We start from the raw sequence: 23,666 nt of genomic DNA on the forward strand, positions 1-23,666 counted from the left end.
GGAGGGACCTTGGGTTTCTCCATTCCGTCATGACATATGTGGAAACTCATGCTTAAAAAGGTTAATTAGTTTGCTCTAATTTCCTGCCCAGTGTGAAAGTAGCATAAAATTACGACCTGAGTTCAGCAAATTGTTTAAACTCTCAGAACCTCAGTTTCCTCATCTGTATAAAGGTGATAATAATGCCTACCTCATGAGATACGTGAATAAGAGTTCCCAGAACAGTGTCTGGCACATAATAGGCATTTACCAAAATTCTTTTAAAATCCTTTGCTGGAAGGGTTGAATTGAAATCACAATTCATTTGAAAAGCTATTACTTTGAGCTAACAATTACTTTATAGCTGGCATTTTAAATATTAATTTAAATTAATTAAAGCTCTTTCATTCAATACATAGATGTATCTGTGTGTGTGTGTGTGTGTGTATCTCATGAATAACTTGATTCTATTAAATGAAAGAACTCAAATACCATATTTTGCTTTTGTTTTTCAAATATATATTTGTTGACCATGCTGAGTGTACAGATACTTTGCTTTACAGCTTGCATATAGCAGTACTGTTATTAGTTGGTTCATTTGTTGGCCTGGCAGTTTGGGGCCCTTGCCAAAGCTATGGAGGCAGTTAATACTTTCTACATTCATGTAGATTGGAGAGCTGTGCTATGGACTGTTTCTTTGCTTTGTTCTGTTTTTTTTACATTTCTCTATAAAGCCTGTTTTTCTTACCTGTAAATGTAGTTTGTGACTTTCAGCTCTGCACAGATTTTTGTTGCAGAACATCCGAATCTGATGCTGATGCAGTACGCTGAAGACAAGTTTGTTTTCTTAACTTCCTTATGGAAAATTTTTAGTTAATCTTTGCAGAAATAGAGAAAATAATATACTGCCATGTTTCCATCACCCAACTTCAACAATAATCAACTTTTTGCCAATTTTATTTTTAGCTACATCCATACTCATTATCTACACTTCCTACCCATTGGATTATTTTAAAGCAACTTTTAGGTATTATGTTTTCCATAAATATTTCATCATATATATCTGACATTTAAAATTAAAACATAATTTTCATGCTGTTATTACCACCTTAAAAAATAATAATTATTCCTTAACTAAACCGTACTACATAAAATTAGGTTGTATTTCAATATCCTTGTCAACCTAAGATAGGAGCTTATTTCTTAAACATTTAAAAAAGAAACCTGGAAATCAAGTTTGAATTGAGTTTAACTGAAGTTTAATAACGTGTAGTACTTCTATTAAACCTGTTATTACCAATTTTGATCTAGGAGTGTTTAGAAATTAGTATAAAATCGCTTGTCACTTCTTCAAAGGTGGAGTCTGCTCTTGATGTTATTTATTAGATCCTTTGTGGCCCTGTTTTAATATCGCCTTGTTTGCTCTGAAATCTATGGTTTTTTTGAGATTAGTTTCTCTTTGGCAGGGAGAGGGGGCATGTAAATGCCTATAAACTTCCAAAATAAGGAACTGTATCAGGATAAAGAATGGGAGTTCTAGAAAATTTGTTCTGCTTTCTCTCACTGAACTTGATTTGTGAATCAATTGCAGGAATTGTTGAAAAAAGTGAAATTTATTCCTGGATCAGCATTGAATGCCATGGTTGAAATGATGGACAGGCGGCCATACTGGTGCATATCAAGGCAAAGAGTTTGGGGTGTTCCAATTCCTGTGTTTCATCATAAGACAAAAGATGAAGTCTTGATCAACAGGTAGAACTCTTTCAAAATTTTTCAGCACTTTAAAGTGAGTTGTATTTTCTTCAAAAATGGAAAAATAGTGGACTATGGAAAACTCTTGATATATGTTAAGTAAAATAGTCTAAAATAACTATCTTTTTTAGGGAAGTAAAATATAAATTTCAAAAAGATCCTTTCAGATGGGTGAAGTTTTAACAAATACTGGATTATTTTCAGTATTGATAATTCAGAATTAAAGGCATTGACTTTTTTTCTTTGAGAATTCATTATTCCTGACTGTGTGCCTAGCACTGTGTTGGAGTAAGGTGTCAGGAACCCAAAGTGAGCAGATTGAGTGGCCCAGTATGTAATTTTGATTTAGGAATCAGTGTCAGTCTTTCACTTTGAGTCTGCTTTTTCTCTCAGTAGAAATGGTGTTAGGTAATTGTACAGATAATTTAAAATTTAAGAAACTATAATATAGTTGAATGCACTAGTTATTTCTTCTTTTTTTGCTTAATTTTCTTTTTAATTTGGAAAGGTAATACGTGAACCTAGTAAACAATTCAGAATAGAAGAGCTTATACAATAAAAAGGTTTTTTTTTTTGCTGGTCATACACTAGACCCTTTTTCTGAGGCAATAGACAAGACTGACATGGTCCCCGCTCTTATTGTGGTAATAACCTAGCTGGTTTATCTTCTGGCAAATTAGGGTGGCTTTCAGGATTGTTACTGTTATTAAGAGATGTGGAAAAGGGAATATTAATCATTTCTTTTGGGAATATATCCTGAATTTTCATTTTTTTGGAAGTAATTTTGTTTCAGATTTTTTTTACTAAGTTATTCTGTAATATGAACAAAGAGTTTGACTACATTTTGGGAAGTATTTTCACATTTTATCAGTTGAGGATCCAGTGAGGATTTTGAGGGCATGGAGGCAGCAAGTAATGGAGAATTCAGGAGACAGCGAGGGGAATTCAACATCATTTTTGTAAAAAGGTTGTGCTTTTCATTGACTACATTATTAGTATGCTGTACGTGGTGTTTTTATGTATATATATATATTAGTTTTTTTTTAAATTGTCGATCCCAGTGTTTTGTTTTAAATTACCTTTCACTGCATGTTGGGTAGTTCTGAGTATCCTTGGTGTGAAGGCTCCTTTTCACTTTGAAATATTCTTGTGTCACGACTTCAGGGAAAATCTGACACCTTCTGGCAACATGCCTCAGAAAGAACTAAAGGATTTGCTTTGAACCCAAAATAGTTTGTTTGCTTCCTTTGTAGAGGATATGGCATTTGAGAAGGGCCTTGAGAATTGGGCAGGAAATGGGGGAAAGTACTTAGCAAGTAGTGGTATTAGAAGCTGAGGAGCCAGAGTGGCGAAAACATAGCACGTATAGGACTGTAATGGGGCTTCGGGGTGTGTGTGAGGGGAGCAGAGAGGTAAACACCCGAGAAAGCTTGACTGGGGCAAACTGAAGTCAGCCTTGAATACCAGGCTAAGGAGTTTAAACTTTTAAGTAGGAGTGAGGAGTAAGAGTGTGTTTTAGAAAAAGAAGCTAGAAGTTAGAGATCAGGAAGTGATTGTAAGATTATTGCAATATTATTACAGTTTCGAGCTAAGACTCTTTGACCCAAATATTGTTGCTTATATTTTTAAAATTTAGAGCTTGATCACATAAAAACTAGTATCTTATTTTCCCTACTGAGAATTAAAGTTGAGATAAATTTACACAAGTATTGCTTAAATTCCTTACCAGGGAGTTTTCCTTGAAGGAAATGTTTATAAAAACACTGTGATTGTTCCTCACTCTTTTCTGCACTTAGAGAGCAAGATTTTTAGGGAGTTTCCCTGAAGTGATTGAAGTGTACCAGTTGTACATATTAGTAAGTAGAGCAAGCTGGTTTATTTGACCATTATTTAATCACTACAACAAAATGGTACCTAGGTCAATTGGTCAGTGACGTAGGTGAAATAAATGTGAGCTTTGTCAGAAAAAACAAGCAGATTTTTTTTAAGTATAATTTGTGTTTTATTTTCAGTCAGTTTGTTTACATGGTGAGTAACAGATTCTTTTCTCTGCATTGAGCTTTGTGTTGCTTGCGTGGTATAGTTGATTTCTGATTTTGAAGTCGCAGAGATATACAGAACATTGGCCTACAGAAATGACAGACAGACTTGGTCACGTTGTCTGTCAATTCATAGGTCATTTTCCTGTACACCATTTCTGAATAATAACTCTAATCCTCTTCCATTTTTGGTCCTTTAAGTGACATAACAGTTGATTTTTTTTTTTAATGGATGTTAATTCTTAATTATTTGTCAATTTTTAAATACCACATGAAAGGATGTCTGTGTTTTTTCCTGAATCAAGTGAGAATCAGGTGACCATGATTTTCTTGGTCTTCCTTGAATATGCCTTTACACTGCAGTGAGTTGGCAGCCGTCAAAAGTAACAGCATCTCCACTGGAAATTGACGCACAGTCCACATGGAGTTGCTGTTACAATCGATGACGCCATTAAGAACATCAGAAGGTTCCCTCCGCTTTGCAGGATGAAAGTATAAATTATCTCTTATGTAGTTTCACAGAAGAAAATCTTGATTTATTCTTTCCTACAGAAGTTGAGAGACTGGTAGATATGAAACTTTGATGTTTAATTTTTATTTTGAATTAATGTTCTCATTTGTACTTTATATTCATATTTGTATTTTCTCAAGAAATAATTCCACTTTTGACTTCAGTATCATTGATCATTTATCTTAATCTGTGATATAACATCTTTATAATTTAGGTGGAAATCTATTACTAATTAGTAAAGACAATTACTCTTTATATAATAAAGATAAATATAGAAACTAGGAAGGAAAAAAAGTTATTAAGTTTCTTTCATTTCAGAACATTTAAGTGTTAATGCAATAGTTAACATGCATTTAGGAAACTTAGCCCCTGATTTACAGAAATATGAGAAATTTCATTAGAAACATGCAAGGAATTTCAAATTTGAGTGTTAGATTTAGCTACCTCAAATTTTTGCTTATGTTAATAATAATGACTTATTTGTGAAAAAGTTCGATAGTATTCATCAAGTAAAAATTTCTCCAGAATTGTTTCCTGTCATCTTCAAAATATAGGATTAAATTAAAAACAGACACCACCCCCAATTTCTAGAATTAAATGTAGTAAATAAATATGAAACATTTAGCCTCTTACCTCATTCTTAATTCCAGTGACTTCCAGAAGAAAAAAATATTATAGTCCTTAGCATTTTTGCTTTTATAAAGACAAAACGCAGGGAACTGAAATGACAGCAACAGTTTCTTCATTACCTTATAATCTTAATGCTGTTTGATTTCTAGGAACACGCTAAATAAACTTGAGCCCAGTTGATATCGAAGTTCAGAATGATTGGTTGATGTGGCAGTGGCTGGTTCTACCTAGTGCATTTTCACAGATTGAAACCCAGGAAGGACACATAATATGTGTATTTAGATAAGGCCATTGCGTAAAGTACAAAGTTTTATGATGGACTTATTGCTTTATGAAATGCAGCATTAAGATGGAAGCATAGAGATTATGTAGTGATAAGTGGTTTCACCCACTTTTATTAACAGTAATTTATACTGATCTTTAGGTTATAAGTTAACTGTGTGTTTGTGTTAAGTTTAGCATTTTATTAACAAAGGGGGGATTTCTTATATTTCAAAAGATAAATTTTGACTACTTCTTATGTTCTATTTTTCAGAAGAATAATATCACTAGAAATTGTTTTAAAACTTTAAAGCACAATCTCAATTTTGTAATAAAAAGTTACACTTCTAAGTATTTATCCTAAGGAAGCAAAAGGACTAACATCTCTTATACACTAACATCTCTTGTATAGATATAGATATATAGGTAGATAAATGTAGGGATGTCTAATACAATTGTTTATGAAGAAACATGATATGAAAAAGAAGAAATGAAGTCAGTTTGGGAAGAATTAATAGGTGGCCATTAAAAATTAATAAATTAATAGGTAGCCATTAAAAATGGTAGCTTAGCTCTTTTTTTTTTTATGGTTTTGATAGATTGTTTAATAAAATAGCTACAGGAAAAAAGTCTAGAACATCGTATTATATTCTCATCTTTGTAGAGCTACCCCAAATTCCTCATGAAATTATCCTCATTTAATTTCAGTTTTCAAATTAGAATTTTATCTTCCTTACATTCCTTAGGGAGCCCCTAAATAATTACTAAAATCTGAGCTTATCAGCAGGGGGAGTTAAAAATGAGAATCATCTGTCACAGACTTTAATCCAAGCAGCCTAAGTAGCTTAGCTCTTAATGGTTGCCTGACTCCCTCTGTATGAAAATCAAATAAATGTAGCCCGTCCCAACATTTGGCTGTTTCTAAGTTTTTTACAGTGCTGTAATGAGTACTTTCTGAGCACTTATACAGCATTTACTTGTATTTCTTACCCAAATTACTTTTCAGATTTTGTTTGAATATTAAATTTATCTTTATTTTGCAATCCACTGTGGTCATCTCAAGTGTGAAAGTTATATGTGCTCATTTATTTTTATTGCAAATTTTATTTTTAAAACTGCCACAACTTTTTGGGACATTCAGATCACCAGAGTATATAGGTCAGGAGAAAGTTCTCACTTTGTTATACCAATTCCATGCACTTAAATTTTGATTTGTTTGGGTTATGAGAATGTTTTTATCTTTGAAATCTGCTTTCTTATTTGTTATAAATTTTGTTCAGCTTTTATACTCTAATTCAGAGTTGTCTTTATTTTCCTTTAAAAACATATGTAATATAGTTGTCTAAGATCTCAAAATAGAGTTAAGTTGCAGAAGAAAATGCCTTTAGGGTACATTTAGTACATCATATTTTTATATTTCATGATAAAAAGGAAGGAAGCAAGTCTTCCTCTAAATGTTAGTAAGACTTGGTCTATTAATGTGGCAGAGCTTCTCTCCCCTCTTAAAAATGCTTTGTATTTGTTTTCAGTACACTGGAAAAAAACATTTTTTTTGTTCATCTGTGTATGTTGGGAAGAACACAAAATAGTCATTTTCTTAGTAGTATGTATTTGATTTATGACAGCCTTTTTGAAATTAGATTTTTTAAAGCTACTACAGGATTATTTTCATTGGTGTAGATAACATTGTGTGGTTACATCGATTTTAGTAAGTATTATTAGGTAAAGTAAAAGAAAAACAAAATAAAACTTTCCTCGTCACTGAAATAAGGGACTTTTATGTGTTAAAAAGCATATTTGCAAATAAGGTTTACATACTACAATACTAAACTTTTTATATTGGACCATTATTTTGTATATGTAAATAAACTACCTATATCTTTATAAGGAAATGTAGCAATTAAAACTTCAACTTTAGTTAGGCTAGAAGTGGTTAACTAAACTTGATGGGATTCTATAATAATAGTTACCTTAATAACATGTCAGTTGCAAAATTGAAATCTTTCTTTGCTGTTGGGTATTTTTCATTACAGACTCTCACTAAGATACTTGAATATAGTTAAGTGATAATTAAAATATAATTCTGAAACTTCATTGAATTTATCTGTGACTTAGCAATATAAAAAATAATTTCATTATAGTTGGATTAGGCATTCTGAAATGGATATGCAAGTATCATCTACAATTGTAAGGAGACTAAAATATTAGGACTTTTTTTTAAGAATAAAAATTTTCTAGCCAAGATGTGGAAGCAACCTGTGTCCATTGATTGAGGAAGGGATAAAGGAGATGTGGTACATATGTACAGTGGAATATTATTCAGCCATTAGAAAGAATGAAACAGTGCCATTTATAGGAGCATGGATGGACCTAGAAATTACTGTACTGAGTGAAGTAAGTCAGACAGAGAAGGAGAAATACCACATGGCATCCCTTATATGTGGAAACTAAAAAGAAATGATACAGATGAACTTACAAAACAGAAAGAGACTCACAGAAAATGAGCTTATGGTTGCCAGCAGGAAGGGGTAGTTAGGGAGTTTGAGATGGACATGTACACACTGCTGTGTTTAAAATGCGTGACCAGCAGGGACCTGCCGTGTAGCACATGGAACTCTGCTCGAGGTAATGTGGCAGCCTGGCTGGGAGGGGCGTTTGGGGGAGAATGGACACACATATATGTGCGGCTGAGTCCCTTCACTGTTCACCTGAAACTGTCACAGCATTGTTAATCGGCTGTACCCCAGTACAAAATAAAAAGTTCAAAAGAAAACAAAAAATAAAAATTTTCAAATAGTCTTCCTTCTCCCAGCATTCCCAATATCCATAGAAACTGAAGCTCAGAAGAATAACGTGATGTATTCCTGTCAGTGTCTAGTAAGTTGCAGGTAGACTCTGGTCTTTGGACTTGGTGCTTGCTCTGTCAGCGCACTTGTCTCTGGAGACTTCCTGCTCCTGACTTGTCTCTGGTTCACGCCTTCATCCTGCATGGGTACTGAGGGTCTTTTTGCCTTTGCCCAGCAAACCCCAGAGAAGGGGAGTATGAGTTCACAGATGCAGTGTTTGTCTTCGTAAAAGAGTTAGAAAGGCTGAAAGTGAAAGTCACTCAGTCGTGTCTGACTTTTTGTGACCCCATGGACTGTAGCCCACCAGGCTCCTCTGTCCATGGAATTCTCCAGGCCAGAATACTTGAGTGGGTAAGCCGTTCCCTCCTCTAAGGGATCTTCCCAACCCAGGGATCAAACCCAGGTTTCCCTCATTGCAGGTGGATTTTTTACCCTTTGAGCCACTAGGGAAGCCCAGAAAGGCTGAAAGGAGAAGTAAAGCAGAATTGAGCCATGATTTGGGAGACACAGTTTCAAGGCCTCGCTTTTAATTGTGTTACTTGCTTATAAGACCCAGCATTTAAGGAACCCCAAGACACAGAACAGTTTATCTGTCACTTTAGCCATTTTTAAATTAATCCAATTAGAGAGGTCTTATAAAGTCCTTTTATTAATAAAGGTATACACATAAATATATATATATATAAAACTTGTATATGCACAAAAACTATTTTGAGTAATAAAATCCTAACATCATGGGAACCCACTCCAGTATTCTTGCCTGGAGAATCCTTTGATAGTATCTCTTTTTTGTTCTAAGAGTAATAGCGTTAGATTTATTCAGATTTTCTATTATAGTATATTCAGTTTTCTTAACTGATACAGTGTTCTGTGTAAACTATATAAAATAGTAATATGTAACTAAATATTGTCATATAACTAGGTAGTTATTGCACAAAGTTTTTATGGTCTCATGTCACAAAAAGTTTATCTTTACTGTTAAAGTCCATATGAAATGTGTGACTGTATTAGAAATATGGACTTGTGCCCATTTACACATCCTTATGATTTATAATTTCTTCAAAATAAATGTAGCATCATACTTTTTCAGTCTATTCTTTGAAGTATAACCAACTTAAGTATTTTGGTTTTCAATTTGTAGAGCATATTTAAGTTATAACACCCATTTGGTTTTTGCCTCCCATAGCAATTTTTCATAAACACTTCATTTTATCTGAATTATCAGACTTAGAGATTTAGTGATTCATAATACATGGTCATGATTAATAACAAGTAGATCCAGGTCAGGAGCATAGAGGTTTTTTCTATCCACTCCTTCCATTTCTACCAACTCTTGTAGACCTGCATTCTTAGTTACTTGTGTTAATGGAGTGTGGTAGAAAGGAGGATAATTCAAAAGTTGGCTTTAGTATACATACTTTAATCTTTAAATATTAATATGTATGTGTGTGATATGTGTTTTGGTAATTGGTTAACAAAATTAACTGTAAAGTTTCCTGACTTCAAAGAATCAGTTTAAATAATAGATATTGATTACATCAGATCAGATCAGATCAGTCGCTCAGTCGTGTCTGACTCTTTGCCACCCCATGAATCGCAGCACGCCAGGCCTCCCTGTCCATCACCAACTCCCGGAGTTCACCCAGACTCACGTCCATCGAGTCTGTGATGCCATCCAGCCATCTCATCCTCTGTCGTCCCCTTCTCCTCCTGCCCCCAATCCCTCCCAGCATCAGAGTCTTTTCCAATGAGTCAACTCTTCGCATGAGGTGGCCACAGTACTGGAGTTTCAGCTTTAGCATCATTCCTTTCAAAGAAATCCCAGGGCTGATCTCCTTCAGAATGGACTGGTTGGATCTCCTTGCAGTCCAAGGGACTCTCAAGAGTCTTCTCTTACATTCTTCTTCTTCTTATTATTCTTCTCTTATTATTGCTTACATAATGCCCATTAATATGTGCCAGACACTGTTCTAGGCATTTTGCATATAAGCTCAATTAATATCCATAATAGCTCTCTTAATGATACTTTATTATTTGCATTTTTGCAAACTAAGTAAGGTACAGAATATTGAGTGCTTTGCCCAGGGTCACATAGCTAGTAAGTGATAGGGTCAGGAATTAAATGAAAGTTCTCTGGCTCTGGGGTCCATGTTCTTTTTTTAAATTTATTTTATTGAAGTATAGTTGGTTTACAATGTTGTGTTAATTTCTACTATATAGCAAAGTGACTCAGCTGTGTGTGTGTATATATATGTATACACACACATTCTGTTTCATATTCCTTTCCATTCTAGTTTTTCACAGGACCCTGAATATGTTTCCCTGTGCTATGCAGCAGGCCCCTGTTGCTTACTCTTTCTATATGTAATAGTTTGCGTCTACTAACCCCAAGCTCCCAATCTAGCCACGCTCCCTTCCTTGGCAACCGCAGGTCTGTTCTCTGTGTCTGTGAGTCTCTTTCTGTTTCATGGATAGCTTCATTTGTGTCACATTTTAGATTCCTTGTATTAGTAGTATCATATAGTATTTGTCTTTCTCTGTCTGACTTCACTTAGTATGATAACTTCTAGGTTCCTCCATGTTGAAGCAAAATGGCATTATTTTGTTCTTTTTTATGGCTGAGTAATATTCCGTGTGTGTGTGTGTGTGTGTGTGTGTGTGTGTGTGTGTGTGTGTGTGTGTGTGTACACACCACATTTTCTCTCTCTGTTCTTCCATTGATGGATATTTAGGTTGCTTTCATGTCTTGGCTGTTGTAAATATTGCTGTGTGAACATAAGGGTTACCTGTATCTTTTCCAATTATAGTTTTCTCTGGATATGTTCCCAGGAGTGGGATTGTAGGATTATATGGCAGCTCTAGTTTTAGTTTTTTGAGGACTCTTCGCACTGTTTCCATAGTGGCTTCATCAGTTTACATTCCTACCAACAGTGTAGGAGGGTTCCATTTTCTCCACACATGCTCTGTTTTCTTGACCACTGTATTCTGACTTGGTGGAAAGCAGCTGGGGAAGTTGTAATGTTCATAAAGCTGTGATAATAAATTAAAAGTATATTATTACTGTGAGAAAATTTAGTGTAGAATTTTCCCTGAGTTTAATTTTCAAATGATTTATAACTATGTATCTTTATCTTCCCAAAGATATGATCAGTTTCAGTATGCATTTGATACACATTTACTGGCTTTCTTTTGTGTGTTAGGCATGCATTAAGTTTTACTGGATCATCTCATCTAGTTTGTAGTCATCCTGACAAAAGTATCCAGGATCACTAAAATGCAAGTTCCACTATGGTGGGAATCTTATCCGCCTTGTTAACTGCTGTAACTCTAGTGCCTCGAACAGTGACCAAGATGTTGGAGTACTCAGTAAATGTTTTTGAATAAAAATTGTGCTATTAGTCTTAACAGAAGGGACAGTCAAAACTTAGAGAACTTTTACTACTGTGTGTGTCATGTATATGAAAAGTAGCAGTTGGGAGATAAGCCTGGATATCTGTTACCAAAACCCATGCTCTGGTACAGCATGGCCTCTTATGCAGATGAATTTGGATTCAGTCCTGTAAGCAGTGAGGGGGCACTGGAAGTTTCTGAGACAGGGTTGGTGTGATAAAAGCAATTTTAGGAATGCAGAGATGTATCCTATAAATTAAATTACATGTGTCATATAAAGGAACGCGAATAGGGGAAAAGTCAGACCATTGCACCAGTCTGGTAGGAGGCAGAGAGGTTGGACTAATACTAGTATCTGAACAAAGAACAAATTTGAGTACCATTTTAAGGTGGAACTGAGGGAATGTATTGGCTTAATTTGAGCAGAAATTGGAGGAGGTAGATAATTAAGAGGTTTTGAATATAGGTACTTGGATAGAAAATAGAAACAGGGCAATTAGTAACCAAAAAAGAGGTATCAGGAGATATCCTTATTTAAAAAAAAAAAAACTTTTTTCCCTTTTTCTTTTAAGGTCTACTTATGACCAATGACAGTAGCAACGAAGTAATCAAATAATTGAAGATAATATCACTAAAGTTTGGGGGAAAGATAGGAAAAAATGTCCTGCATATTGGGAAAAATACCCTGCAGATAGGGGAAAAAAATCACCACTTTGTAATTTTTTAAATGTTTGCTATTAACCACAGTAACTAATTGAACAGTTTTGCTTTGTCCACCTGAAAATAGCCAAACCATCGAGCACATTATTAAACTAGTGGAAGAGCATGGCAGTGATATCTGGTGGACTCTTCCCCCGGAGCAACTTCTTCCGAAAGAAGTCTTATCTCAGGTACGTTTCCCTTGGACTTAACCAGCCTTTGTGTGTATTGCATGATTTAAGGACAACACGAGAGGTTCCTGAGAGTTAAAAAGTGGTGATGCTATCATGTCAAGTTCATGAGTTTAGTCATCATAAACTAGCAGCCAGAGCAGTTTGAGAGTAGACAGTTTGATTTCACGAGAGAAGCTGGGTGTTTGTGGAGCAGCAGAGGCTGAGTGGGGGGGGCGGTTTGCTGTCTCCCCGGGGGCCAGGATTGACTGCAACTGCTCTGTTGGTTGAGTAGAGACACGTGTGATGTGGGAGAATAGTGCCTAACACTGGTGCATCAGGGCCTTCATAGGACATGAGTTCAATGGCATCGTACATGGAGAAATCCAAACTGGAAGATAATTGCAAGAAAATGAACACAATTTACATTTACATTAATACATGTGTAGGTGGCCACAGTCACTTGTACATGTAGATGAAGTAGTGAAGTAGTTGTCCCTAATGGCAAAATACTTAAGAAATGTCAGTGTAAAATGTGAATTTAATGGTTGTATTTCATTTTCTTAAGACTTTTTTTGGATATTAATTGTAAGTATCATGGTCTTTGTGTAATTAAAATGTTTTTACGTTGTCTTATTAGGTCGGTGGTCCCGATGCGTTGGAGTATGTGCCAGGTCAGGATATTTTGGACATCTGGTTTGATAGTGGAACTTCATGGTCTAATGTTCTCCCAGGTAATCTAAAACAAGAGGTCTATTGCCTGTCAGGCAGTTTTGAAAATTAATGCTATCAGAAGAAATCTCTAATCAAGAACTTTTTTTTTTTGCTTTTTTTGGAAGTATATCTCCTACTATAGTATAATTTTAAACCTGAAAGAGCCACTGGCAATCATTTAATCCAGTGTCTTCTATGAAATTTTATATAGACCCATAATACATAAGATAAATAAAGGTGGGAATTTTCTTCTTCCTCCCAATCAGCTCATTCTCTTTGACCTCCTTGGCAGCCCCAAGGTACTGAGTTCTGTAAAACCAAGTGTGGAAATCATTGAAATAGCCTGACTGCATCTCATTTTTCAGAAAAGGACATGAGATTGAATTAGAATCACATTAGTTGGTGGTCACACAGGTTAGAGTCAGAGTAGAACTCGGGCACCCTGCTTTTCCGTTCTTATTCTTTGGTACTCCATTACCTTCTCACAGCTTTCTCCCCTCTTGCCACAGACAACTGACTGGTTTCTCCTTGCTCATGGTTAGGGTGAGCTTTTGACTCCATGGATAAAGAGGAAGGAGAGATTAGGCAGGGATCAGAAGGGAGTAGTAGCAGGCGCACAAAGGGTGCGTTTAGATGTGAGCAGATGCCTTCAAGGATACTAAGCGAAAGGGGAGAGGTAAAGTGTCCTCACTGAGAGCTTACGGACAGGTACCGGGAGGTTACAGGGATGAGGCGGTTTCCTTTCTGGAGCAAAGGAATATGGAAAAACGCCTTGCATACTCCGCTCACCATTGTTGAAGGGATTGACCAAAATCGTGGTAGGTTTTACTTGGGGTATCCTTCTGGTAGTAGGCCTCGTTATTGAGAGGACATTAGCGTGATTCCTAGCAGGTAAATGTGTTCCACTATTTGGGCCTTTCTTTCCGCCTAGGAAATTTGAGAAGTAAAATACGCATAAATTCATGTTCACTCTGTTTTATAGCTAAAGTGTACATAAAAATTCATAATCAAATATAAGTTAATGTATAGTATGATTTTTATGTAGTAATGTTCAGTTGTAGTAATGTTTAATAGCAACAATATTAAATAGTTTCTAATATTGTACTCAAGAGAAAATATTGCCAGTTTAGGCACTTTGTTTTCCTAAATTATATTGAAAATGTAAGCAGATAACACTCCATAAGGTTGGTAGGTAGGTTAAGTAGTGTTATAAACAGGAAAAAGAGTTACCTCCTACTGTGTTTAGAGTAACATCCTGCATTTCAAAATTGCATATGCCATATATGAAATAGTGCTTTTGAAGTATTTTTCAAAGTTCATTAGCTGCTTCAGCCTTGATGCGATAATGTTGATTGTAAAAACTCCCCTCTAGAGTTACTCTGAGAATTAAATGACAACAATAAGGTTATTAGATACTCAGCAAATAACTGCTGAATTAATAAAAATAGTAGTTTATTTTCACTAAAGATTTAACTGGTAATACTGATAATTGACAGTCATTATGAATTAGTTTCTAATTTAGATAATATTTTAGCTGTCTGTTGTTTGGAAGATCATACTGCAAAGTTTATTTATCTTGGTTAATAAATTGACAGTAAAGGTAACAGCTGAGGTGAATGTAGTGTGGCCATTGGGTGGAGGATGACACAAGAAATAGGCAACATGATTACTTTTAATATTTTAATAAGTATTCATTTCCATTTTTTAACTTTAATTGACTTAGATTTCTGTGTTTTTTTTCCATATTTATTTTGGAGGTACTGACCAAAGAGCAGATTTGTACTTGGAAGGAAAAGACCAGCTTGGGGGGTGGTTTCAGTCTTCCTTATTAACAAGTGTGGCAGCAAGGAATAAGTCGCCTTTTAAGTAAGTATTACACCTGGGCTGAACGAGTGAGCATACCTTGAGTATTTCTGCTGAGTACTTGCCAGTGTGAAATAATATGTGCTGAATAATATGTATGTGATAAAACACTGCCCTTAGTTAGTTTACAGGCTTCAATCTCATGAGAGAAATGTTTGAAGTAAAAAAAAAAAAATAAGACACAAAGGAGACAGTAATACAGAAAAGTTCTTTCACTCTGATACAGATCCTAAGTCCCAGAAGTAAAACCGGCATTGACTGGCGTAGTAGAGAAACCCACGAGAGCTTGACCTTAAATATGGTAGACACGGATAGATGTAGAGAGGATACTCCAGTTTCACTAGGGACAGTCTTGATCAGATACCTTATATTTGTAATTTCCGCAAGTGGTTAATGAACTGAAACATTTTTTTAGTGAATTTTATTAAATTTGGGGTTCTTATTTCGTTACAGATAATAGCTTTTCCTTATTCAAATATGTGGGTTCTACCCAGAACGATTCTTAAATGGCTTAAGATTTTTGCCATCTCAAAATGAAAACTCTTCTGAGTAATCGGCATGTTTATGTTTCTAGTATAACATGCTTTTAAAAGTCAATGGAACAGATATATTTCTCAAATTGCCTTTTTGAACAAAGATAATTTTGTGGTGATAATTTTTTTTAAGACATACTTTTTCTGGTTAGTTTTAATGATCAAAATCAGTACATTATAGATGATCAGAAGACAATTGTTTAGTGAATGTAAGTAAGCATAAAAATATTTTCTGTGTATAGAGAGGTTAGTATTTAATAATCAGGATAAATAAGCAGCTTAGAATTATACTTTGAAGAAAAATTTTCATATATATTCTGGCAAGAAAAATTTTTTATATTTGTGTCAAACTAAGACACTCTTTTTAAGCTATAAGTCATCTTCAAAATGTCCATCATAATTGTGTTTATTAGTATGGTGGCTCATTTGTCTTCTTAGGACAGTGGTTGTTCATGGATTTACCCTTGGAGAAAAGGGAGAAAAGATGTCCAAGTCTCTTGGGAATATCATTGATCCTGATGTTGTCATCAATGGAGGACAAGTAAGTGGTTCCCTAAAAACGCATTTTATTTTTGTTTTAAGGCTCTTAATTTGGCAGCAAGACCCTTAATATAGTTACTTCAATGTAAAAAAAACTCACAAAACTGATTTTTATACTCGTAGCAAATGCTTTACCATGTTTTAAATCTAGACTCTTTAAGTTTTGTGTGACTTTTTTGAAAATGTGAAGGATTGGGATTGTTGTGGCTTTTTTGACTTATTTCAGGTCTGAATCTCCAGTTAGGTTCACGCTGTCCCTTTTTTAATGGTCTGAACTTTAAAACTTTATAAACTATGGTTTTACAGTTAAATAGAAACAGTATAAGAAAAAAAATGAGACAGCAACTTTCATTCTTGGACATTATACACTTTAAAGCAACTCATTAAAGAATATCAAATCTGGGGCTGCTGGTAATTTGGTTTATTTTGGAGTTGCTTTCAGAAAAGATACTGCTTATCTGTTCTTTAACCCTGTCGGCTTTTAACTGCCCTCCTAGAGTCCAGTAATCACATCTCTTGGTCAGAGTAGCCTGGGCATACCGAGAGGGAAGCACCGCTCCTGCTCCACCCCGGCCCGTCCCCCATCGCAGGGCATCCAGGGCAGTACTCTGACTGCCCGCCTGCCGTAGTAGCTGTTTACAGATACCTCAGGGAAGACACTGCACCAGGCCGCAGGCCATACTCCCCCTTTTCCAGTTGCGTTGTTTTTTTAGATGCAGCCGGATCTCTGAAATTGTTAGCTTATTTCATTACAATACAGGTGCATTTTATGATCATGTTGTATTCAAGCATTTCAGAATAGGAGTCTTACCTAAAACACCTGTTCATCAAATTGTCATCAAAAGCTGTTTATTGGTATGTTTTTTTTTTCCCTCAATGAAAAGGATCACAGCAAAGAGCCCCCCTATGGTGCTGACGTGCTTCGCTGGTGGGTTGCCGAGTCCAACGTCTTCACTGAAGTCACAATTAGTCCATCTCTACTGAACGCTGCCAGAGATGACATTAGCAAGGTCGGATCACTCCTCTTTCTGTTCCTTACTATTCCTGAATGAAAGGTTACTGAGTCCTTGTTAAAATAATGAGGTGCGTTTTGTTGGCACTTGCACAACTGAATGAAAATGCGTTCTCCACATGTTGTGAGCTTTAAAAAATAGCATATGTTAATTTATTTGTTTAGAAATGTAAGTGGTAATGTTAACATTTTTATATACTGTCTTTTTAATATATGTAATTACGCTGATTTTAATATACTTTCTGTGTGCTCAATGACCATTCACATTTATTCCATTTATTTTTACCTGCAAAATATTCTCATCTACACTGATGAACAGACTGGGCCACTGACAGGTGATTTGCCCTAAAATTTTAAAGAAATATAAAGAAAACTCAGTTTTATTTATAAATTACAATGGTTGTTTCTATAACTGGGCTTTTGAAATGAGATGGTGTTTTTTTTTGCACTTTGTCTTATTTAAAAGGAATGATATAAAAATAAAGTATTCCATTAGGAAGGTAACATGAGTTGGATAAAAATTATAGAAAAATAAAACAATTTCAGTAATAATTGAAGGACTCATATTTTTTGACTGCATATTTCTTTTTTCTCAATGTTTCTAGCTTAGGAATACACTCCGCTTTCTTTTGGGAAATGTGGCTGGTTTCAACCCAGAAACAGATTCCATCCCTGTCAACAGCATGTATGTCATAGACCAGTACATGCTACACTTACTGCAGGATTTGGCAAACAAGGTGAGTGAGCATTAATACGCTTTTGGAGGTAGCACAGTTGGGGTGCATGTTGAGTGGAACCAACTTTGTTAGAAACAGTGACTAAAGCACTGAGGAAAGTTATACTTGATCAGTTCCACATGTTCCTAGGTTGACTAGGTATGAAGTCTTAGCTTTCTTCTGGTTTCTCAAAAAAGACGAGAGTAGTGCCTGGTGGCAAAAGTAGGCCAGGCTTCTCCTCAGACCACATTTTCCTCTGAAAATCAGCTCCATGTATAAGAAGGAATAAAGTTGAGGTGTACTTTTATTTGTCTGCAGATGTATAGAAATAGCCATCTCAAAAGTACAGCAGTAACTGAAATGACAGTTCTTAATGTGTCTTGTAAAATACTCTGTCACATATAAACACAAGTAATTTGTATTTTCTCAAAAATTGGAATTGCTTGCACTTAAGTCAGAGTTGTACATATAGACTTTTGCCCAGTTTTATTTTTTTTTGTATAAATGAGGGAACATTGGTAACTTTTACCCTTTGCTGTTTTAGAATAATGCTGTTTCATCACTTAAAACTTGATCTTTTCATTTGATGCCTGTTCTTTTGTAGAGTCCAGGGTAAATTATTCTTTTTTTTTTTTCTGAGGATAGTAGTCTTTCATATCCAGAAATAACCTTTCAAAGATCCTTAAATGCTCTCGCATTTTTCCTGTTTTGTGTTTGTCTGCCTTTGAAACGTATTTTTGAAAAGGAACATATTCTGTTCATGACGACTTGCATTTTTATTTGCTTATCCCAGCTTCCAAATTTATTTTGGTTTTGTTCCCTAGATTAATGATTCATATAAGCAGTATGACTTTGGAAAGGTTGTTCGGCTGTTACAAGCATTTTATACCAGGGAACTCTCCAATTTTTATTTCAGCATAATCAAAGACAGGTATGTATGACTGAACATTCAAATGCTTATTAACAAACAGTGCTTGACTGTCTACTCTGCTCGGCAAATGTTGGAAAGCAGAGGCCAGCAGTGGGGGGCCTGGGCCATTATTAAGAAGTTGGATTCTTGAGTCAAGTCTGATTGGGCAGTTTCACCCTGCTACTTGCTAGTTTGATGAGCTGAGGCAATTTATCCTATAATCTCAGTTTCTTTATTCATAAAATGGTGATATAATACCTATCTCAGAAAGTGGAAATGAAAAGATACAATATGAGTAGCATACTCAATGCTGTGTTTGACAAAGCAAGTCCTCAATAAGTAGTAGCTGTGACTGTGAGGGCATGAACACAGTGCTTGTTTTCAGGAGTTTGCTGGCCTTTAGGCGGGAGAAGTATTCAGGTAATTATTAATATAATAACATCATATAACATCAATGATGCCTTTTTAGAGGCAGGCTGCATACTGTCTTCATGTTTTGCTCCTGTAGTAACTCAGCCAGTGTGAAGTGCCCGCCCTACTCATCAGCACCTCAGGGACCTTCTACTGGGATTACAAATCCCAGTCCTTCCCTTGACGTACTGATAGGGTCATAAGTAAGGGTGGGGTGCCGGCATGCTTGCTAAGTCGCTCAGTTGTGTCCTACTCTTTGTGACCCCATGGACTGTAGCCCGCCAGGTTCCTCTGTCCATGGAGACCCTCCAGGCAAGAATACTGGAGTGGGTTGCCATGCCCTCCTCCAGAGGATCGTCTCAACCCAGGGATCAAACCTGGGTGCCCTGCATTGCAGGCAGATTCTTTTACCACCTGAGCCACCAGGGAAGACTGTAGGCCTGGGGACTCGAATCTTAAATACCATCAACTGACGTACTCATTTTCCGTTCACTGAGTTGTCTAGATTCTAGCTATTATCGATCTGTAAAACAGAATTGGACATAGCATAGCTCTGAGTTTTTGAGGAGGTGAGCACACCTGGAAGGAGTCAAGTGGAATAAGAGGATGTAGTCAGAAGCGCTGTATGATGGAATATTTTATCCTTTAATTAGAAGACAGAGCCATAGGCTTAGGCACCTTCAGAATAAGCTCAGCCTGAGGCCGGTCCCACCTTGGCCGTGATTGTGTACAGCATGTTGTCAACTGCTCAATAAGTTGTTCTTGTCCAGGCTTTATTGTGAAAATGCAGATGATCCCAAACGACGCTCTTGTCAGACTGCATTAGCTGAAATTTTGGATGTAATGGTTCGCTCTTTTGCTCCCATTCTTCCTCACTTGGCTGAAGAGGTATTCCAGCACATACCCTATATTAAAGGTAAGAAATATTGATTTGTTCTCTGAGTGAGAAAGACCCTGGCTGAGGGTGCAGCATCTCCTTTTATCTGCTTCAAGTAAGAGGCACACACTCATCTATTAATACAGTGCCTGCTTTGTGGCACCATGCGTCTCGGTTCAGCAACTTTAGTTTCTGCATCTCATCTGTGTGTAGAGGACTAGGATGAATTTCAGCATATCTTTCAAGCCACTTTAAAATGCTTTCTGAAATATATTAGCAGCTTGGCTATACAGAGAAGTCACTTTTTCTTATATACCTTTATAAATGTCAGAAATATATTTTCAGTTCAGTTCAGTCGCTCAGTCATGTCCGACTCTTTGCAACCCCATGAATCACAGCACGCCAGGCTTCCCTGTCCATCACCAACTCCCGGAGTTCACTGAGACTCATGTCCATCGAGTCAGTGATGCCATCCAGCCATCTCATCCTCTGCCGTCCCCTTCTCCTCCTGCCCCCAATCCCTCCCAGCATCAGAGTCTTTTCCAATGAGTCAACTCTTTGCATGAGGTGGCCAAAGTACTGGAGTTTCAGCTTTAGCATCATTCCCTCCAAAGAACACCCAGGGCTGGTCTCCTTCAGAATGGACTGGTTGGATCTCCTTGCAGTCCAAGGGACTCTCAAGAGTCTTCGTATAGTGCCTGCTAGTGAATAGTTTTCTAATTTTTTTTCTGTCTGATTACATTAAACTTACAGAAAATTAGGAATTTTACAGTGAGGATGTCACTCCTGATCTTATAACCCACAGACATCTACTGTAATATTGGGATATTTCTATTTTAGTTTCTTCTGGGCATCTTCTGAGATCTTACTGTATATCTTGTCCTTTGTTTACATTTCCAAATGTTGATGTAAATATTTGGTAAGCATTTAGGATGCCAGTCAAAGCTATGGTCTTTCCAGTAGTCATGTATGGATGTGAGAGTTGGACCATAAAGAAGTCTGAGTGCTGAAGAATTGATGTTTTTGAACTGTGGTGTTGGAGGAGACTCTTGAGAGTCCTTTGGGTTGCAAGGAGATCAAACCAATCAATCCTAAAGGCAATCAGCCCTGACTGTTCATTGGAAGAACTGATGTTGAAGCTGAAACTCCAATACTTTGGCCACCTGATGTGAAGAGCTGACTCATTGGAAAAGACCCTGATGCTGGGGAAGATTGAAGGCAGTAGGGGAAGGGGACGAGAGAGGATGAGATGGTTGGATGGCATCACCAACTCAGTGGACATGAGTTTGAGCAAGCTCCAGGAGTTGGTGAAGGACAGGAAAGCCTGGCACACTGCCATCTTATGGGGTTGCAAAGAGTCAAACATGACGTAGCAACTGAACAACAACCATATTAATTATTACCCACAAATAACAATCCTTATTTCCCATGAATACTAAACGTGTGATGGTTTGAGTTTTATATACAGTTTAAAAATATATATAAATTGGTTTAACTTTTTTCTTTTTAAGAACCCAAGAGTGTTTTTCGTACTGGGTGGATTAAAACCAGTTCTATCTGGAAGAAACCTGGACTGGAAGAAGCCATAGAAAGCGCTTGTGCAATGAGAGATTCATTTCTTGGAAGCATTCCTGGCAAAAATGCAGCTGAGTATGAGGTGATCATTGTGATCGAGCCTGGGCTGCTTTTTGAGATCATGGAGGTGGGTCACAGTTTGTTCCTTTTGAAATGGGGTTCATATCAAAGTGCTCCATGTAAAATCTGGTTTCAGAAGATGTCGATGTAAATCAATTCAGTTCAGTTGCTCAGTTGTGTCCAACTCTTTGCGACCCCATGAATTGCAGCACGCCAGGCCTCCCTGTCCATCACCAACTCCCGGAGTTTACCCAAACTCATGTCCATCGAGTTGGTGATGACATCCAGCCATCTCATCCTCTGTCGTCCCCTTCTCCTCGTGCCCCAAATCCCTCCCAGCATCAGGGTCTTTTCCAATGAGTCAGCTCTTCACATGAGGTGGCCAAAGTATTGGAGTTTCAACTTCAGCATCAGTCCTTCCAGTGAACACCCAGGACTGATCTCCTTTAGGATGAACTGGTTGGATCTCCTTGCAGTCCAAGGGACTCTCAAGAGTCTTCTCCAGCACCACAGCTCAGAAGCATCAATTCTTCGGTGCTCAGCTTTTTCACAGTCCAACTCTCACATCCATACATGACTACTGGAAAAACCATAGCCTTGACTAGATGGACCTTTGTTGGCAAAGTAATGTCTCTGCTTTTCAATATGCTATCTAGGATGGTCATAACTTTCCTTCCAAGGAGTAAGTGTCTTTTAATTTCATGGCTGCAGTCACCATCTGCAGTGATTTTGGAGCCCAAAAAATAGTCTTGACAGTGTTTCCACTGTTTCCCCATCTATTTCCCATGAAGTGATGGGACCGGATGCCATGATCTTAGGTTTCTGATTGTTGAGCTTTAAGCCAACTTTTTCACTCCCCTCTTTCATTTTCATCAAGAGGCTTTTTAGTTTCTCTTCACTTTCTGCCATAAGGGTGGTGTCATCTGCATATCTGAGGTTATTGATATTTCTCCCGGCAATCTTGATTCCAGCTTGTGCTTCTTCAGCCCAGCATTTCTCATGATGTACTCTGCATATAAGCTAAATAAGCAGGGTGACAATATGCAGCCTTGACGTACTCCTTTTCCTATTTGGAACCAGTCTGTTGTTCCATGTTCAGTTCTAACTGTTGCTTCCTCACCTGCATATAGGTTTCTCAAGAGGCAGGTCAGGTGGTCTGGTATTCGTATCTCTTTCAGAATTTTCCACAGTTTATTGTGATCCACACAGTCAAAAGCTTTGGCATAGTCAATAAAGCAGAAGTAGATGTTTTTCTGGAACTTTCTTGCTTTTTCCATGATCCAGCGGATGTTGGAAATTTGATCTCTGATTCCTCTGCCTTTTCTGAAACCAGCTTGAACATCTGGAAGTTCACGGTTCTCGTATTGCTGAAGCTTGGCTTGGAGAATTTTGAGCATTACTTTACTAGCGTGTGAGATGAGTGCAATTGTGTGGTAGTTGGAGCATTCTTTGGCATTGCCTTTCTTTGGGATTGGAATGAAAACTGACCTTTTCCAGTCCAGTGGCCACTGCTGAGTTTTCCAAATTTGCTGGCATATTGAGTGCAGCACTTTCACAGCATCATCTTTCAGGATTTGAAATGGCTCAACTGGAATTCCATCACCTCCACTAGCTTTGTTTGTAATGATGCTTTCTAAGGCCCACTTGACTTCACATTCCAGGATGTCTGGCTCTAGGTGAGTGATTACACCATCGTGATTATCTTGGTCCTGAAGATCTTTTTTGTACAGTTCTTCTGTGTATTCTTGCTACCTCTTCTTAATATCTTCTGCTTCTGTTAGGTCCATACCATTTCTGTCCTTTATCGAGCCCATCTTTGCATGAAATGTTCCCTTGGTATCTCTAATTTTCTTGAAGAGATCTCTAGTCTTTCCCATTCTGTTGTTTTCCTCTATTTCCTTGCATTGATAGCTGAGGAAGGCTTTCTTATCTCTCCTTGCTATTCTTTGGAACTCTGCATTCAAATGGGTATATCTTTCGTTTCTCCTTTGCTTTTCGCTTCTCTTCTTTCACAGCTATTTATAAGGCCTCCTCAGACAGCCATTTTGCTTTTTTGCATTTCTTTTCCATGGGGATGGTCTTGATAGTACATTAAAAAAAAAATTTGTAAGTTAGGATTTCTGTCTTCTAATCCTAATATTAATCACTGATTCTTTGTTTCCAACCTCTGTGTGTTTC

General features: G+C 36.8%; 1 protein-coding gene across 1 annotated transcript in view; it reads left to right on the top strand.

Moving 5' to 3' along the window:
- The window catches only part of IARS2 (isoleucyl-tRNA synthetase 2, mitochondrial), a 44,111-nt gene that overhangs the window by 16,793 nt on the left and 3,652 nt on the right, over positions 1-23,666 (top strand). Inside the window, exons 12-21 of the mRNA XM_070767968.1 lie at positions 1,571-1,731; positions 12,196-12,298; positions 12,918-13,011; positions 14,749-14,857; positions 15,826-15,928; positions 16,812-16,937; positions 17,545-17,676; positions 18,480-18,586; positions 19,747-19,892; positions 21,365-21,555. Coding sequence (XP_070624069.1) covers positions 1,571-1,731; positions 12,196-12,298; positions 12,918-13,011; positions 14,749-14,857; positions 15,826-15,928; positions 16,812-16,937; positions 17,545-17,676; positions 18,480-18,586; positions 19,747-19,892; positions 21,365-21,555 — 1,272 coding nt within the window. The remainder of the gene's footprint in view (positions 1-1,570; positions 1,732-12,195; positions 12,299-12,917; positions 13,012-14,748; positions 14,858-15,825; positions 15,929-16,811; positions 16,938-17,544; positions 17,677-18,479; positions 18,587-19,746; positions 19,893-21,364; positions 21,556-23,666) is intronic.

The sequence above is a fragment of the Bos indicus genome, chromosome 16, assembly GCF_029378745.1.
Source record: "Bos indicus isolate NIAB-ARS_2022 breed Sahiwal x Tharparkar chromosome 16, NIAB-ARS_B.indTharparkar_mat_pri_1.0, whole genome shotgun sequence".
Taxonomy (NCBI): Eukaryota; Metazoa; Chordata; class Mammalia; order Artiodactyla; family Bovidae; genus Bos; species Bos indicus.